Source organism: Chenopodium album, chromosome 21, assembly GCF_948465745.1.
Source record: "Chenopodium album chromosome 21, dcCheAlbu1.1, whole genome shotgun sequence".
NCBI lineage: Eukaryota > Viridiplantae > Streptophyta > Magnoliopsida > Caryophyllales > Amaranthaceae > Chenopodium > Chenopodium album.
In genome coordinates, this window is record NC_137854.1 from 8,499,756 (window position 1) to 8,517,691 (window position 17,936).

The window sequence follows — 17,936 nt, forward strand, 5'->3', positions numbered from 1 at the left end:
ACAACTTCATTGCATCCATTAGTCAAAATCGAATTCAACTCATGTTTTTTTTTTCAATCTATTACATTAGATGAATTCGAAATCAAAGTTATTTTTTTTTTGGGTAATTAAATATGCAAATCGGCGACCCTTGACTTAAGGGTCATATTATATGATTCATCTCAAAATCCTTATTTCTCTCCATGGTTGCCTATGATGAATATAGAAACTCTAAGAGTCACATACAGGTTAATCTACCGAGGAGAGAAAAAAATGGGTGTAATTTATTGAATCTTTAGGACCTTTACTTTACTCGGGTTATAAATTAAATAAATAGACCTATTTTACATTAATTTATTGTGCACCACATTTACTTTAGAGAATATGGACGTTTAATTAATAGAAAGAAAAAAAAAAGGTCACTATGATAGTATGATGAAACAATATGGGTGGGCAAAAATGCAATCTGAACGAACTGATCCATGATCTGATTGGAAAAATTGGAAATTCGAACTAGTTTTTTCAATTTCGGATATTCGATTTTTTAGTATAAATTTTTTTAAAAAAAATTAACTAATTTTGCTACAAACTCCCACTTATAATGTTAGCTCTAATTAAAATGTAATATTGTATTTGTAATCTTGGATTTTTAGTCAAGTGTTTTTTTTTACAAGTATTTTTTTTTTTTGCCTTGATAATTAAAGCACAATGATGCAATAAGGTTCATTTTTCAAAAAAAAAAAAAAGTAAACCTTATTGCATCACTGTGCTTGAATTTGTTGCATTAATTTAATTTTTTACAATTATTATGAAAGTTCATAAAATATAAGATATTACACAACTCAAATTAGGGGTATTTTACCAAAATAAGTACCAAAATTTCAATATTAGTATGTGGATCGAATCCGAAATTTCAGATATCCGATTTTTTTCGGATCGGATCCGATTTGTAATTTTCTCGATTTTGTTATTACAAAGATCATAAGAGATTGATTTTTTTAATGAAAGTTTTAATATAACGGTCACTTTCAATTCAATAATAATAAAGGTCAATATGATCATAAGAGTTTTAATTTTTTTAATGCACTAAGGGCTTGTTCTCATTGACTGAACTGAGCTGAACTGAAATGAATATTTTATAAAAGAAGGAAATTAGGAGCTGAACTAAACTGAACTAAGCTGAACTAAATTGAATTGAATTTTAACGTAAAAGAACAGGCCCTAAATCAAAATTTTATACTTGAATGAAGTATAATAATTGTATCCCATCTCCCCGAAACACGTTTCTTATGAGTTATGACAAAGTACATTTGTTAATTTTTGCATTAAAAAATTAAAAAAAAAAATAAAAAAAATACACTTGTTAAATTGGCGGCATGTTCTCAAAATGCAACCAAGAGGGAGTAGGGGATGCTGAAAGGGCACCCTTTCTCTTTTCCCCTACCCAAATTTATCATAATTGTTACGTGTTAATTAATGCCTAGTAAAGATTCAGGAACTTGTATGTTAATGGCGATGCATTGAACTATAAGGAGTAGAGCATTCATAATAATTGTGCAAGTTACATAGATGCTCATAAAAGAAACGAAAATAGTTTTAAGAATCTAAAAACAGAGCTTCAACCAGCAATGTTTTACATTAAAGAGGTGATATGACAAAAGTAAAACAAAAAAAATTGCAAAACAGTCTAATTAGCACTACAAATCAAATGAGCTAAACCAAAGACAATCCCCAATTTAAGGCAGGAACAAAGTCGATCATACAAGGGAGACAAGGCTGTTAATATATGGAAAAACTTCATACCGAGAATCAGAAGGTGATATATTGCACTGTGTTGTAGTAAGGGTTCTTATATCATGAATAAAGACCTTGCCATCAGCTTCGAGTACAAGCATACCATCCCATGCGAGCAAAACTCGTAACTGATTATTTTTCCCAATACCGATGTCTGCAGATTTCAACAGAACATCATGCTTCATTATCCAAGGGCAACCAGCCTTAGATTTCGTTGGCATTGTATTGCTATGTATGTTGCTCAACACATCCACCTTAATGGAAAAACCAGTTGAAGACGTCTTGCAGAGCTTCCCATCCATCATCCCTAGGGATGTATTGACATAGGCCTGTCTGTTGATGAAAAATGCCCCATAAGCAGAAGTTTCCATTGCCTTTTCTTTTTTCAAATCAAAGATCAAAAGCTTCCCACAAGTCGTTGACCAATAGGCAACTCCATTCACAGTAATCCCTTTTGAAAACTTAAGTCTTCTAGAGCTAAAGAACATCTCTGACGCAACTTTCCAAGAATCTTGCAACGATGAGTAGATCTCAAATTCATATGCTTCCTCAATGTCAGTAGAGGCAAAGATGCATACCACTTTATAATCAGGCAAGAAATTCAACAGTGATGGTTCAAACTCAAAAGCAATTGTAGGATCAGATCCATGATTGGCAGTAGGCTTAGGAAGTTTCTTCCACTGCTTGTTAACAGGATTGCATACATAATATGGCTTATCCCCAGAGCGGCCTTGGCAGCAAAGCAGGCCATTAGAGGAGGCCTTCACATCAACTGCCTCAGGCAAAAACTTCAGTTCTTGGTCAGGCACACCATGAGCCATTCGGTCAGCGGAAATGAAGAAGGGAGGTTTTCCTGGTGACTGTAAAAAGAAACCCGAGATTGAGGAGTACGCAATCGTCTGATTATGGATGAAGAAGGGAGACGAGATCAGATGATTCCAATCCCTACACACTGCACAAAACCTTTGAAGAGCTTTTGCTGGGAGATAACGAAGGGCATGCTCTCTGAGAATCTCTCCGAGGTCCATGTAAATCCTTTGGGACTTACTCAAGTCCACAAAAGGTTTCTTCCTCATTCTATCCATCCTGATCGATGTCAAAGAAAATACAGGTTAATCAAAGCCCTCAAAGATCTCCCGAGGAAGCTGCAATAGTTATCATCTCGCTCTTCATACATTTTATACGCTATAGGTTCAATCCCACATCCAAAGTTCATCAACTGCCTTGAGAGTCAATGCTCATATAACAAGATTTACAGATTTTCCCTTAATCCCAATTATTGCCTAGAACAAGTGTGATTACATTCCTTATCAACACATCTACTTTTCATTTTCCAACACGGAATTGAAGTTTAGTATGCAATTTCAACAACAACAACAACAACAACAAAAATAAAAAATCAGACAAAAACCACACCTTCAATTCTTAATTTCAACAAATTTTCTTTCTTTCGCGATGCTACCTGATCTTCCATCAGCATAAATATATTTTACCTAAAAACGTGACATTGACCGATCATCACATTACCCTTAATCATTATTGCTAAGACTATTTCCCAATTTTTCAAATTCATCAACTAACCATTGCCTTCAAAATATACTCTATAATAAATAACCTAATTCTAATCAAGCAATCATACAATTAAAATCCCCAAATCATCAACCAGAGACGCAATTCACAATGTACAGTACATAAAGTAAAGCAATGAAATTGATTTTGGCAAACCTCAACCTCTAACCTCTAATTGATTATGGCACACCTCTTTACAAGAAGAGCACAGTTTTCAATAAAGGGTGCACCAAAATCAATTCTTGGCGTGTCAAAAACCATTTTTCTCATCTAACAACAATTGTTTAAAATTAAATTAATTAGGGTTTATAAATAAATCATAAAATTACGAAACATTGATAACATACAGAGCACGGTATACTGTATTAGTAAAACCCTTTAATGTTACAGAACAATTCGACAAATCTACAACAAAAATCAAAGTATAATTCTGTAATTTAAACAAAATTTCATTTATTTTGCCTGAACTTTACCAACAAAAATGTTTAAAAAATTGATCTTTCGAGATCATACACTAAATTAATACCCAATTTAATCAAATTCGAAAGGAATTGCAGGAAAAAAATTCTGCAATTTCAATAAAGCAATTATACAGAATAACAGAAATTAAGACATTCGTATACCTTGGCCGAATTTATCTTCCCACCTAGAATTTAGCCTTCAAATTAAAGTTTTTTCACAAGAGTCTCGACTCTCCTTCGATAAAAGAGAGTGTCTGATGAATAAACAAAAATAAAATAAAAATATATGACTAGGTGAAACCGTGAAACCTACTGGCTTTTTTTTTTTTTTTTTTTTCCTTTTTTTTAATATATTATTTATTGTTTTATTATTTTTATTAGGGTTTTTCTACGTAGTAACTCTGTAGTGTTGGGTTTTCTAAGGTGTGCCCACCCTTTTGAGAATTTCCACACTGTAACCCGAGGGTACAATTAGTAACTGTACGGTACCCTACGTCATCATCATTTATGACGGACGTCAGAATAACGTTAACTCCTTCACCTAACATCACCTCTCACAGTAACTTTCTCTCTCCTTAAAATTAATTCCCTCCCTTACTCTACTCTCTGTTTCATTCTCTTTCATTTTTGATCAAAATAAAAACCCTAAATCTATTCATTCACCCAGAAAACTCGTATATCCCTAAATTTATTTTCTTCAAAGAACAAAATTTAACGGTTTTAATGAGGCGATTGAAGCGGTGCACAGAGAAGAGCAAGCCGATTGTAGCGGTGCACAGAGGAGAGCAAGGCGACTTTGCTGTAGCTTTGTAATTGGCGAAGGTATGTTTGATCGGTCAAAATTTTGTGTTTTGCTTTGTAATTGGTAATTGAAATGATTAAAGGAGTAGAATTTATAGAATTTAAATTATGGGTCTTGCGAACTTGGTAATGTTTTGTATAGTTTTTGCGTGTATGGTGGTGAAATGGAGTGTAATCTATTTTGCTAGTTGTTGCAATTTAATATGTTGAATTGGTAGTTGTTGTTGATATATGTTGTTTGATAATTGGGCTGCAAGTTGATATATGTATTGTTGGTTTATGTTTTTGAATATGCAGATGGATGATTCTAGGATTTTGAAAATCCATTATGATGGTAATTGTGTTGATTTAACGATTGATGATATAGATAAGTGTTTGCTAATTGATGTGCTTAATGACATGTGTGAGGAATTTCAAAGAAGAGAAAGAGCAGCGAGAAGAAGACATGATACTGGGTGAGTGAAGGACACTACAATGGAGAAATTAAGAAAAAAGGAAAGAGGAGGGAGTTTGAAGCAGGGGGAGTAGGACTTAAATATCATAAGAGGAAGGATGGAGGGAAATATTCCCACCAAAATTAACACCAAAGTAACTTAAACTGCTATAACACCATAAAACATAACGCCGTCAAACCTGAACTAACGGCGAGGGTACAGTAAAGTTACTAAATGTACCTTGGGGTTACGTTGTGGAATTTCTCAAAAGGGTGGGCACACCTTAGAAAACCCAACACCTGAGGGTTACTATGTAGAAAAACCCTTTTTATTATTTCGAAAAAAAGAGCATTTAGTTTAACATAGGGTGGTATGGGGGGTATGGGCTTCTCGGGTGGGCCTTGGTGGTTCGGGTTTTATTGTCAGGCGGCAGGTGGGTTGGGTTGGTGAACTTCGGAGCTTTGGTGGTTGTTCTCGGAGTGGCGGCGGGGTGGGTTGTTAGGGTTTTGTTCGTTGTCTTAGTTTTTAAGTTTCTGCCTGTTTTTTCTTTTAGGAGTCTTTGTGTGCTTTTTAGTTTTGTTATTTTTTCTGTCTGTGTGGTGCGGTTGGGTGATATGGGGCATGCAGATCGGTGTACCGATCTTCTGGTGCAGGATTTAAGCCGGGTTTTTTGGCTATGGGGCTTCGGTTGGATCTTTAGTTGGTTTGGACTAAAGGATTATGCTTCCATGCCGATATCCGTGTTTGAATCGGAGACTGTCTTGTCTATGGTGAAGTGTACGACACCAATTTTGATTTCAGGTCGAGGAGTACGGGATTCTGAGCCAATGAAGGTTCATGTCAGAAACTACAACATATTGCCAGACCCCCTTACAAGAGGCTGCATAGGACAACGTTATATGAGCCAAGGGTACTTAAGAAAGTCATTTTGCGAGTGCAATTGTAGTTTCCTTTATTTCGAACTTGTAATTGGTTCTTTTGTCTTTGTATTGTTCGATTACGATCTCTTATGTAAGTGCCGTATGGCTTATTATTAATGAATTTTAATCTCCCCCCTTCAAAAAAAAGTTTAACATAGGGTGGTTTTAAGAGTGATTATTTGCGAATTTTACGGTATTAGGGTGCTTGGGTATACTCCATATAAATTATTTTTTGGATGGGGGATTAGGGGTAGGTAAGTATATTGTCTTGTCAATTCAGAGCATCTCATGTGTTGTTTGGTTGATAATATAAAACATGGAAAGTTGAAATCCCTAGAAATTAAAATTCTTTTGTGTTGTTTGATTGACAAATTTATGGGAAGTAGAAATTCCAAGTAAGTTCCATTTCCCACAAAATGGAGGTAGCTAATTATCTAAAAGGACCTAGGTAAGTGAAACTTTCCATGTTTAACCAAACACACTTTGGCATTTCGTAGGAATTTCAATTAAATGGGAATATAAACTTCCAAGGAAGTTGCATTTCCCACATTCAAGCAAACAAGTCATCACTTGACATTAGGGTGTAAACGAGTCACGTACTACGGAGTAATATTGATTTGGATTTTGAAATTACTACTTACGTTTCTAATTATTTGTTATAAAAAGAATTTGGAGTACTTTGTTGTAAGTGTGCATTTAACAGTCTTCCCCTTTATTAACTTATCACAACTAAAAATTGAGCAAATCTTGTTAATAAACTACTCGTTTAAAAATGCTCACTAAAAAGGCCTTCTTTTTCATGGAATGACCTTGTTTTGGGTGGTAGAGGACTTGTGTGTCAGTTGTTTGGGGTTGATTAAACCAATACATCTAAATTGATAATTTTAACTTAAAATTTTATTTAATTAAGTTGAAACCAATCAGGATAGGACACTTGTACAATTACAGTAATTTAGGGTACGTTCTATTCACTTGATTTTTACTTATCTGAACTTATCAGTACTTATTAGAACTTATTTTAGTTGTAATTTGTACTAGAGAACCCTTATCAGAATTGATTAAATTTGATGTGAACTTATCTTAACCTATTATATCTGAAATAAGTGAAAATAAGGTGAACAGAACGGACCCTAATTGAATATGTAAGCATTAGGTAGTAGATACGGATAGATGTAAAAGGTTGGATTATATGTAGTCAATCCAAAAGTTAAACCTATTTGAGAAGACAACGAAAAGATGGGATTATTCTCATCAATTTTTCCTTGAGTAAATGAGTAATATGAATTTTAAAACCCAATAGATGTAATATATGAAGATAAAACATTTATGTCAGGAAATTTAGATACATCATATAGCTTAACTAAATTCAACATGTATTTAAATACATACACTATGCATAGGAATAATACTCTTAAATCAACTACTTTACTGATCATATTAGGCAAGATATAAGTTTAACAGACGATAATACTGTAATATACTAATGTGGAATCATCCTGTTCACCAAACACCGGTATAAAACTCAAAGTTGATCCCTGGTCCGTCTGATGCATTAGTCACTAAAGCCACACTAGGCTGTTAACATAAGGAACATAAAAACTGCTTCTGTTAAATTCTTCCTTAGTGCTCACAATTGTAGTTTCTTTAGTTCTTAGATCATAGGACAAGAATTTTTTGGCTTTTGGATACACAATCATATCGCTTCTCACAGACAAAACACTCACTTCACAATCATTCGCTGCATTATTGCCAGTATCTGCATTAGTATATAGCATAATTTTTTCAAGTTCCCATGTCTTGCTTTCAGCTCCCATATGCATGGTATTTGCATACTCATTGGACAACACAAATATGCTTAGTTCACAACCTTTCCTGTGTGATACACAAAGTTTTCTGTCCACACTGCCCAAGGTACGAGTTCCATACATTCCATAGCATGGGATTACTTTCACACGATTTTTCTTTAGATCAAAACCAATCACATGATTATGTACCAATCAGTACACAAACCCGTTCAGATGAAAGCCACCTCCCTTCAATATCCTTCCCTTCTCGCCAAAGTAAATCTCAGAGGAAATCTTCCACGAGTTCTCAAGTGATGAATAGATTTCAAACTCATAAGCACCATCAAAATCAGTGGAGGGAAAAGCACAAATCAGCTTATAATCAGCCACAAAGTCTAGCAGTGATGGCTCAAATACAAGTACCACACTTGTGTTCTGTCCATGGTTAGCTTCAGGGTTAGGAAGTTTTTTCCAGCGCTGGTTGACAGGATTGCAAATATAATATGCCTTTTCATTAGTGCGACCTCGACAGCAGAGTAAACCATAAGATGATGCAAGCAAATCAACAGGCTCAGGCAAGAACTTCAAATTTGGGTCTGGGATTCCATACGCCATTGGATCAAGGGATGTAAAGGAGATGGAGCCATCATAAGACTGACAAAAGAAGCCCGACAAAGAACGAAAAGCAAATGATTGGCTGTGTTCAAAGAACGGACTTGATATCTGTAGTTTCCAGCCTTTGCACACGGCCTTGAACCTGCAAAGAGATTTAGCAGGAAGGTAACGGATAGCATGCTCCTGGATTATTTCTCTGAGATCCATGTAGATCTTGTCCGGCTTGGCCACCAGATTAGAATTACCCAGCTTCTTTCCTTTGTCCATCCTAATCATATCACAACCCCAAATCTTAATAAGATCTACAACCATTGGAAAAGAAGCAGGATTAATCCGACACAATCCGTTATTAACTTAGTATTCTGCATATCATTGCGGCCATACAATGATACGTATTCTTTTCTCAACATCATTATTCATACCACTCATACCCACATATTAAAAATCTAAGAAACAACCTTATTAAAACAAGTACATACTAGGGCGTTTGGTTAGTGTATTTTTTGGATTAGAAACGAATTCGATTAAACTGATACCGTTACCATGTGTTTGGTTTGAAAGCATGGTAACAATCACCATTAGCTAAGGGTAATGGTTACCCCTCATTTGTTACCTCTCAAAAACTTGGGTTAACAAATACCCTTACCCTCCTCTTAACAAATATCTTTTCCATGGTTAAACCAAAATACCAAATAAGTGAAAAGGTAATAGCTAAGGGGCCGTTTGGTTGGGGGTCTTCATCAAAGGGAATGGGAATCAACTTCTTTCATTCCCTTTGTTGGTGTTTGTTAGACCTTTTTTCTCATTCCCTTTACCCTCTCCATTCCCCCAATTCCTTCTAAATTGATTCCCCACCCCCCCAAGGTATTTCCATTCCCATTCCCTAGCCACCAACACACCACCATACCACCACCAACACACCTACCCATGCCACCGGAAAACTGCACCATTGCACCACCGCCTCACCCGCAACCCTCCGCCGCACCTCCCCCACCCATCGCCGGCCACCTCTCCCCCCGAAAATCCATACCCTCCCCCGTAACTCTTTTCCCACCCCCGCTAAACTGCAGCCCCTTCCCGTAAAACGGACAGCCACCACACCCACCACCTTGAAACCGCCGAAAACCCCTCAAAAATCCTCCCAAAACCGCCGAAAACCTCTTCAAACCACCCTATTCCCGCTGCCCGTGTTTGATTTGGGTTCGAATCGGATTAATTTGGGTAATTTCGTTGGGGTTATTAGTGGTTTTGGGGGGCGGAATTTGGTGGCGGATCGGAGCTGGGAAGTGTCGGGACTCGGGATGGTGGGGGAGGTGCGGCGGCAGCAGCGAGCAGCGGCTAGGGTGAGGTGGCTAGAGTAGGCGAAATACTGGAAAAAAATTAGGGCGTCGAGGTGGTTGGGTGGTCAGAGAAGGTGGCTGATTGCGAGGGGCGGGGATGCCCGGAGAAGGGAGGTGCGGCGAGTGGTTTGGTGGTGGAAACGTTGGAGAGTGGTTTGGTGGTGGTGGTGTGGTGGTGGGACTAGTGGGTCTCATTCCCTTTGATTTTAAAACAAACAACACCCCAAATTTTAGGTATTTTCATTCCATTCCTTATCTTTCCCTTTGTTCATTCCATTCCGATTACCCCATGTGAACCAAACGGCCCCTAAATGTTTCCTTTCCCCCCTCTTATTTGTTTCCTTTCCACCGTGTTTCCATTTTTCGGAACAAACGCCCCCTAAGTACATACTCATATGTTATCACAAATTCACACCCACAATGCTCGAAAACAAACCCAAACAGTTTATGCAAATTCAATTTCATTGGATCGTGAATAATATAAATAGCATAAGGAAGAGTTTAAATCATTAGTTCATTATAGTAACACTAGAACCCATAAACATTTTGTTCAATTCAGTCTGGTGGTAACATTACATTAGCATATAACAGCGTAAATAATTCAAATCTTGATAAATTTCAAAGGAACAAAAAAAAAAATTGTACTTTAAAGAGAATTTACAGAATTATAATCTATTCCCAACATAAAAATCAGCTCTAATTAGCCAAAAAAATCAGAAGAAAATACAAATAAAAACTAACCAAAAATTGACTTCGTATTAAAAACAAACAAAACTAGCCCAATTCTCTCTCACCAAGAAACAATCACCAAAACAACAAGAAATTATCAAAAAAGACATATAAAAAATAAGAATTAATGATTAACATAACATTGTATAGATTTCTAGAAAATAGCTAAATGGGGGTTTAAATAATTTACCGATTAACAATTAAAACAAAATTGAATTAAAATGAAAATGCAGATTAAAGCATGAAGAGAAATACTATAAAGAAAGAAGAAGGATCGGGATTAAAGAGGAAGGAAGAGTTACCTGATTAAGAGTGACCAAAATTTGTGTCCTTATTTCTGAAAGACGTTAGGGATTTTGACTGGAAGCTATAGTCGCTATGACCTTTGTTTGACGGAGGAAAATCCGTTTTCCATCCTCCAATCAGCCTTTGTTCTTTTATTTTTAAAATTTGTTCAAAAGGTCCTTTTAAATGATTTGAGAAAGGTCCTTGTATTAAAAAAAAAAAAAAAAACAAGAAGTTGGTACCAATAGAAAAAATTATTGCAGAGTATATCCCATTTAGATGGTAAAGAGATATTTTTAACCAAATTTCGGCAACTGACTTTATTTTCTGACCATTGATCATCACTTGACTTTACAATAATAAACCCTTTTTCGTCTTTTTCTCCTTTTCCCGCCTTTTTTCTCCAATTCTAAATGACCTCAATTGATTTGACTTCCCTTCAACTCGAATGGGAGGGACTATATTCGATCATTATTGCTATGAACAAGCTGCTTCGTGAAAAACTAAAGTTTGCAAATAGAGAAAGGAAGGAAAAGTAAGGGCCAAAGAATTATGGTTAGTTAGAATTGGAGGGAAAAGGGAGAAAAAAAAAGATTGAAACAAAGGGGAGGTTCAAAGTCATATGTTGGACACGTAATAATCAATGATCGAAAACTAAAGTTAATCACCGAAATTTAATCAAAGGTTTGAGTTAGTGGTGACTATGACCCTGTTCTTCTAAGCAGAGAAGAGCATAGCAACTCTAAAGAACAGGGGCTATGTTAGGTGAAACATATCGTTTAATAAAATAGTGTGATGTATATTATCATAAAAAATTGCTACAATTAAAAATAACGAATGGAGCATAGTAAGTATCATACTCCACGTATTATTTTTTTAAAAAAAAAAAATTAGTACTCACCTTCAAAAATTTGTAAAAAGATAAGAGGAAATCCAAATTTTTTACGGTGATAAACTTGGACTGTTAATCACATGGCAAAAGTGTCATAAACTTACCTTGGGTTCCGCAAAAAGACAATAAACAATTATTTCCGACCCTCTTTCTCAACTAATGTGGTCCCCTGACGTGGAAAGGTATGAGACGGAAAATAGAAGCGTTAACGGCTACTTTAAGCTAGTCCAAGGGAGTTAACTCAAGGACTCAAGGTAAGTTAACTAAAATAATGGAAAAAGAAATGGTCGAAACAAAAGTAAAAGACCAAGAAGGGTTCATGGCAAATTCTTCTTCCTCCATGCTCTCACCTCCATTAAGAAAAATTAAAAACCTTTAATATAGAAATCGAAAAGCACAAAAAACTTTAATAGAGAAGGAAAACAAACATTTCCCTTAAGGATTAACCATGCCCTAATTTCTCTAATTTTCCTAGTGTTTTTCGTTTGATTCGGCTGTAAAGTGCCAAAAAAGTGAAAGAGGGTGGAGAAGATAGAGGACAGCGAGTTACCAAGTAATGTCAAGCATTCAAGCATGGAGCCATGGAGAATTGGAGTCGACCCGGTAATGGAGTAAGAAGAAGGACAAATTGGCAATGACAAAGGCTACACTACACCCATGAGATTCGCAATTGAATCAATAAAATTAGAGAAGGAACACTTGAAAATTGAAGAAGGAAATTTTATAGTAGCTGAATTCAAGAAGAAATCAGTCTACTTTTTGCTCAATTGAAGAAAAAATTTTAGCTGAAATGAAGAACAAACAGTCAAATTGAAGAAAAAAGACGCTTACGTGTCGCTGAAATCAATGCTCTTGGGTTTGGGTATGTGACAACAACGAACTAACCATGGTTAGTTATGTAAACTTAACGCCAATAAAACAGCAGAAATCCGTCCGCCCCATGTCAACATAATTACCCTTACTTGAAAATACGTTTTTACATTGAAATAAACGTCTCATGTTTCTCTCCTACATTAATTTGGACCAGCTCAAAGTTAAATGTTGCAATTAATAAGAAACAAATGATATAACATCACTAATCTACCATCCTACCCCCTTCCTCATCCGGGCAGTCCCCCATAACACTCATGCTATTCAGATCGAGTGATCGACCAATAAAAGGTAGCTCACTTCTTCTTGCTCAATTCATCCAACAAAACCTTTTTCTTATACGAGTATATTCCTCATCAAGATTAATCCACAACAAAATCTAACTCAACTATAAAAAATCATTTCAATTTCCCACCAAAATTCCTGCAAATCCCAACCCCAGAAAAAAAAAACCAATAATCAAAGATGAAAGATGATGATTCTCTCCCATTAACAACATCAAATTCAACCTCATCAACAGCTTCATCAACCAAGAAAGAAACCTCCGATGTGAGTGTTTTCGGCAAAGGGCGGTACAAATTCTGGGCATTAGCCGCCATTTTACTGCTTGCTTTCTGGTCCATGTTCACCGGCACCGTCACTCTACGGTGGTCCGCCGGAAACCTCAACCGTCTCTCCGACGACCTCGACACTCCTTTGAGAAACGATCTTGATGTTTTGGTGAGCTTTAATTTCTATTTCTTTGATTTTTGAATCTGGGTTTGTGTTAATTTTTGTGGGGTTTGATTGGTTTTGTAGGAAATGGAGGAGAGAGAGAAAGTGGTGAAGTATATGTGGGATGTGTATACGAATAGTCGGCGTATGAGATTGCCGAGGTTTTGGCAACAGGCGTTTGAAGCGGCGTATGAGGATATGACTAGTGATGTGCCTGGTGTTCGTGAAGCTGCTATTACTGAGATTGCTAAGATGTCTATTCGTTCTATTGATCTTGATCCGCCTCCAATTCAGATGACGGTCAGTGTTGTTTCTCGCTCCTGAATTGAGTGCATTGTGTATATGAAGTCGCAAAATTTAGTAATGTAGACGGGATTTGATCTCAAGTCTTAGGCCTCGTGGTCTAGTGGATAATCCCCGAGACTTTTAACCGACAAAGAAACTTAAATGTGTGTGATTTCATGACTCCATTGTGTCATTATGCTTGCTGGTATATGGTTTGATTGAGTTGATGTTGCTTATTGGATCATTGCCGTTGTATATAATTTGGGTGATAGGAATATAGGTTAATAACTTGATAAATATTAGTTGTTTGCATAAGTTTACTCTAGGATGGGAGTACAATAGGAGAGAAGGGATTTTTTGTTTGATAGAGTGAGAGTTGATATTTTTTTTTTGTACTGAATTTAGAGTGAGGGGTGATCTTGATCTGTCTCCCATCCAATTGGCGGGCAGTATTGTTTTAGCTGTTGTATTGTGCATTTTTGGAGTGATTTAGATGAGATTCTATATAATACCTTGAGCATGATCCCTAAAACTTTAACCAACTAGGCTACATTATTGTGTGTGCTTGCATCCCTGATTCCCTGGTATTCATATGCTTGTTGGTCTTATAGCTGATGTTGCTTATGCATCATTAGTGTAGATATGATTTGGGTGATTAAGATATAAGAAATAAAGGTTGATGGATATAAGTTTTTTTGCAGTAGGGTTTTTAAAGGATGGATGTTTAGTAAGAGAGGGGTGACTTTTAGGGTGTTTTCAAAGGTATATTGAGAAACCTTTGGTGGGAATCTGGTAGAATTTGTGAATTATTTGAGGTATATTTTTGCTCATGTTTGGGTTGCTGTGAGTGAATTGGAATTTGGATGGTGGTGTGTGGTAATGCGGTTTGGTTAATTAATTGCCATTTTTGTGGCTTTCAGATTTAAGATTGTACATATTTGCTTTTTCGAAGTTTACATGGAACTGGGAGTGGAAGTAATTTGCTTGAAGATGTTTGCCGTAAGGCAAATTTGATCAGATTGTTGAGTAGGTATTATGAACCCCTTATGAAATTGGGTCAATTTCTGGCTCAAATTATTAGATGATCACTTCATTAGTTTAACATAGATGATTCTTGTTGGATTATGGGTGATCAAGGTTATAGAAGATGAGAAGGTAGAATCCTTGGTGTCTGCAAGTCTGTTGCCACATCAGTGTGGCAGTACATAGTCGTCTCCTTTTTCTTTTTAAATATTTGCCATACCCTGCTGTCTGTTGAGTCATGGAAAGCAATAAGTAAATAAGCACATCATACCTGTTGGCTGGCCCATATTTAATGGGACTGTCAGTAATCATTCTATAAAATACTTCAACTTGCCTCATATATAGTATGAACTCTTTAGTGAGATATTTCCTGGCTTCCTGCTGTTTTATATCATTCAGAGCACTGGTTACAAGAGTTTGGTGTGTGGGTGGCCAGTGTATAAGGTATTAGCTTATTGCAGTTTGATCGTAAAGGATTCCAATAATGCTCCAAGAAATTTGAAAAGTGAATAACTAAATTTGAAGTTGGGGATCAGATCAGATAGACTTGTTGATTTGCCCTTTGACCTCGCTCCTAAGTCTTTATTGTGACTGTCAGTGGCCATTAGATAAATTGCTTCGGCATACAGTGTGACTTCTTAGCGAGGCTGGTGTGTGGGTGGCGAGTGTATTCTTATTGCAGTCTATTAGCAGATTACAGTATTATTGTTCCAATAAATTCTGAAAAGTGAATAGCAAATTTTAAAGTTGGGGATCAGATGATCAGAGATACTTTTTGATTCGACCTTTGACCTTCTTGTTCTTATGTTGTTTCCTCTACTGGGTTAGTTTGACAATGTTGCAAAAACGTAGTCAGACCTTTTAGCTGTACTCGATGTCCATGTTCTTGTTTTCTTCCTTTGCTTCAAGCTGGGAATGGATAGAATGCAGGTAGATGTTTACTTGGAACAGAGAGGAAAAGATAGAGAGCAAATGGCAGAACTTGCTAAAGTCTCAATTTTGTATTATCCCTAACCATAGGTTCTCTGAGAATAATAATTTTATCAGGCATGGGTTTGGTGACTTATACAGCTCAGGGTATTCTTAATCTATAAGTACTTGTGGCAAGAAGAATAGTATGCCAATTGGAGTCTGGATGGAAAATTCTTAATGAGAATCAAGTACTTGTGGCATGCAGAATAGTTTGCTGTGAACAATTAGTCTAATTTAAGGAAGCCTAATTTCTGGTCTGTCTTGAAGCTTAATTTGGGACTAGTTCACTGGGATACTTGAGTGGTTATAGCAGTCGATCGATGCCAACCTTTGACAATCTTCAAAAGTAGACCCTCGGAATTGTGTCTTCCTAAGTTTAGCTAAAACATGCCTAATGACTTCAAACACAAATCTTCTTGATGAGCTTTAAATTAGTTTCTGGACTTGTTTCTTGTGTGGAAGGTTGCATATATCATCAATGGCTGAAAATCTGAAACAGATAATCCTTAGCTGTGCAAAATAAAGTCATAGGCATACAGATAGGTGGAATTCGTGAAAATTATGTGATTTGCGGGATGTTTTTTTAAATCTCCCCCTCTATTAAATCCTTGTGACCTGTGAGTGGGAATAGTCCAAATTGGATGATTCTTGAGAACCCATGCGTGATATAAAAAACAAGTGTTTGGCTCTTTGGATAATAACCCTTTGCTTCATTCCCCTTCTCTTTCTCCTTAGCACCTCATCCGGTCCTTATCAGTGTACAAAATAGCATACCTATCCACTACACAAAAGGGGTGCAAAGCCAAAGTGCATTTAAAGAGGCACACACCCTAAATGCACATCTTTCTCTTTTACATCAATGCTCCTAAGTTTTTTATACATTGGTCTTCATAGGAAAAAGTGGCTTGTCAGGAAAGGGCATCCTCAGTGGTGGGTATTGACGGTGTTGTGGCCGTGATAGATTGTTCCTTCTGTGTATGTGATTCCATGAGGTGGGGAATTAGAGACAAATTTGCCTTACATTTTCAGTTTTGCTAACCCATTCCTGGATTTTTCTTGTGTTTGCCTAGTTAAATTATACCTCACCAATTTACTGATCTGATAAGTAGTATGGTTTTGTAATCATCAAAGCCCATATCAAGGTTATAAAGGAGGCTTATATAGCAGGGTTTACCATTGTGTTGCTGAACAGTTATTATTCTGTATCATAATTTTACCGTTCTCTGGTACCTAATAGCAGAATGACAGTAATAATACTTGGCCGGAGAGTGAGTGAACTGATCAGCTAATAAGTTGAATTTTCATGAGAGGAAAAAAATACTATACTATTTTGGCTCCAAGGATTATCTGTGGTAGATGATTTTCACTTGGAATTGGTAGAGGGCTATATCCTTGGCCAATAAAGATATTATTGATAACCGGTTGGATTTACTTTGAAACAACATTAAGGCTATGTTGTAATGAGGGGAATTAATTAGGGAGTACTATAATATCTTTTGTGGGAGGAAAAGCTGAGTATATATAGTTGGGGGTTTAACAGTATGATTTCCAAATGGAGGTGATAAGCTCTCCACTTCTCCTACCTAGAGTAATAACTGCTCACCCCAACTAACCAACAACCACCAAGACACCCACCCATTCATGTACCCAGTATCCCCCATTTTAGCATCATTTTCATTTACCTTACCCCCATTTCATTTTCTTCATTCCAAACGTGGATTATGAGAATTATCGTGAAGACTTTTGATGCATGGTGAAACATAGCAGTATCTAACTTTTACGAGACTGGACAATTTTAGCATGGCTAATAAGTTTGATAATTTTTTTTATTCCCCCCACCCCACTCTTCTGCAAGTTGAGAGACAAAGTGGCCTGGTATTTCTAAAAGTTATAGCAATGGTTGTGGATAGCCGATTTAATCATTTACTATCTAGGGATATTGGAACTTGACCCTCACCTTCACTTCCCTTACCACCTCAATAGTTGGTGGGAAAGCAATTTGTCATTGATTATAAAATGCTTGTGGAGGCAAACTCATTTCTGTTTTTGCTGCTATGTTAACAGGGTGCTCGAGCATTGAGCCTTAAGCATGCAGAAATTAGAAAGACAGCAACTGCATCTGGGAATAGTTGATAAATGGATACTTATGCGGCCTATGAAGCTACAATTCATTACACATGTTTGGCGTTCAAAGAGTTTTGCTTTTAAGATGCAAACTTCTGCCAGGGCATACAACTCACTTATAGTCAGCTGACGTTGTTTACAAGGCACAATATGTAATGAAGCTGGAATTTCATAATTACAAGTTCTGATGTCGCTATATAAATTTTATTGAAAGGAAACTTTGCTCCTGCTATATTGATTCTTCTGTAAGAATATAAGAACTTTGTAAACTAAAGATAGTGAATTCTACATCAAAGATACAAAATTATTAGATGCATATTTTGGCTCCGCACAACATGGTGAGAG

General features: G+C 36.4%; 3 protein-coding genes across 3 annotated transcripts; 1 reads left to right on the top strand and 2 right to left on the bottom strand.

Moving 5' to 3' along the window:
- Window positions 1–1,499: 1,499 nt before the first annotated feature.
- LOC145602530 (putative F-box protein At3g23950) lies at window positions 1,500–4,054 on the bottom strand. Its single transcript, XM_081658723.1, has 2 exons — window positions 3,966–4,054; window positions 1,500–2,859 (listed from the first exon to the last, which is right to left on the bottom strand). The coding sequence occupies exon 2, from the start codon at window positions 2,856–2,858 to the stop codon at window positions 1,737–1,739; it is 1,122 nt and encodes a 373-aa protein (XP_081514849.1). The 5' UTR covers window position 2,859; window positions 3,966–4,054; the 3' UTR covers window positions 1,500–1,736.
- A 3,214-nt stretch (window positions 4,055–7,268) lies between these two features.
- LOC145602798 (putative F-box/kelch-repeat protein At1g15680) lies at window positions 7,269–10,846 on the bottom strand. Its single transcript, XM_081658951.1, has 2 exons — window positions 10,729–10,846; window positions 7,269–8,625 (listed from the first exon to the last, which is right to left on the bottom strand). The coding sequence occupies exon 2, from the start codon at window positions 8,622–8,624 to the stop codon at window positions 7,956–7,958; it is 669 nt and encodes a 222-aa protein (XP_081515077.1). The 5' UTR covers window position 8,625; window positions 10,729–10,846; the 3' UTR covers window positions 7,269–7,955.
- Window positions 10,847–12,702: 1,856 nt separating this feature from the next.
- Window positions 12,703–17,924, top strand: LOC145602111 (uncharacterized). Its single transcript, XM_081658268.1, has 3 exons — window positions 12,703–13,193; window positions 13,272–13,487; window positions 17,532–17,924. Exons 1-3 carry the CDS (start codon window positions 12,939–12,941, stop codon window positions 17,598–17,600), a joined length of 540 nt encoding a protein of 179 aa, XP_081514394.1. The 5' UTR covers window positions 12,703–12,938; the 3' UTR covers window positions 17,601–17,924.
- The last annotated feature ends 12 nt before the right edge of the window (window positions 17,925–17,936 follow it).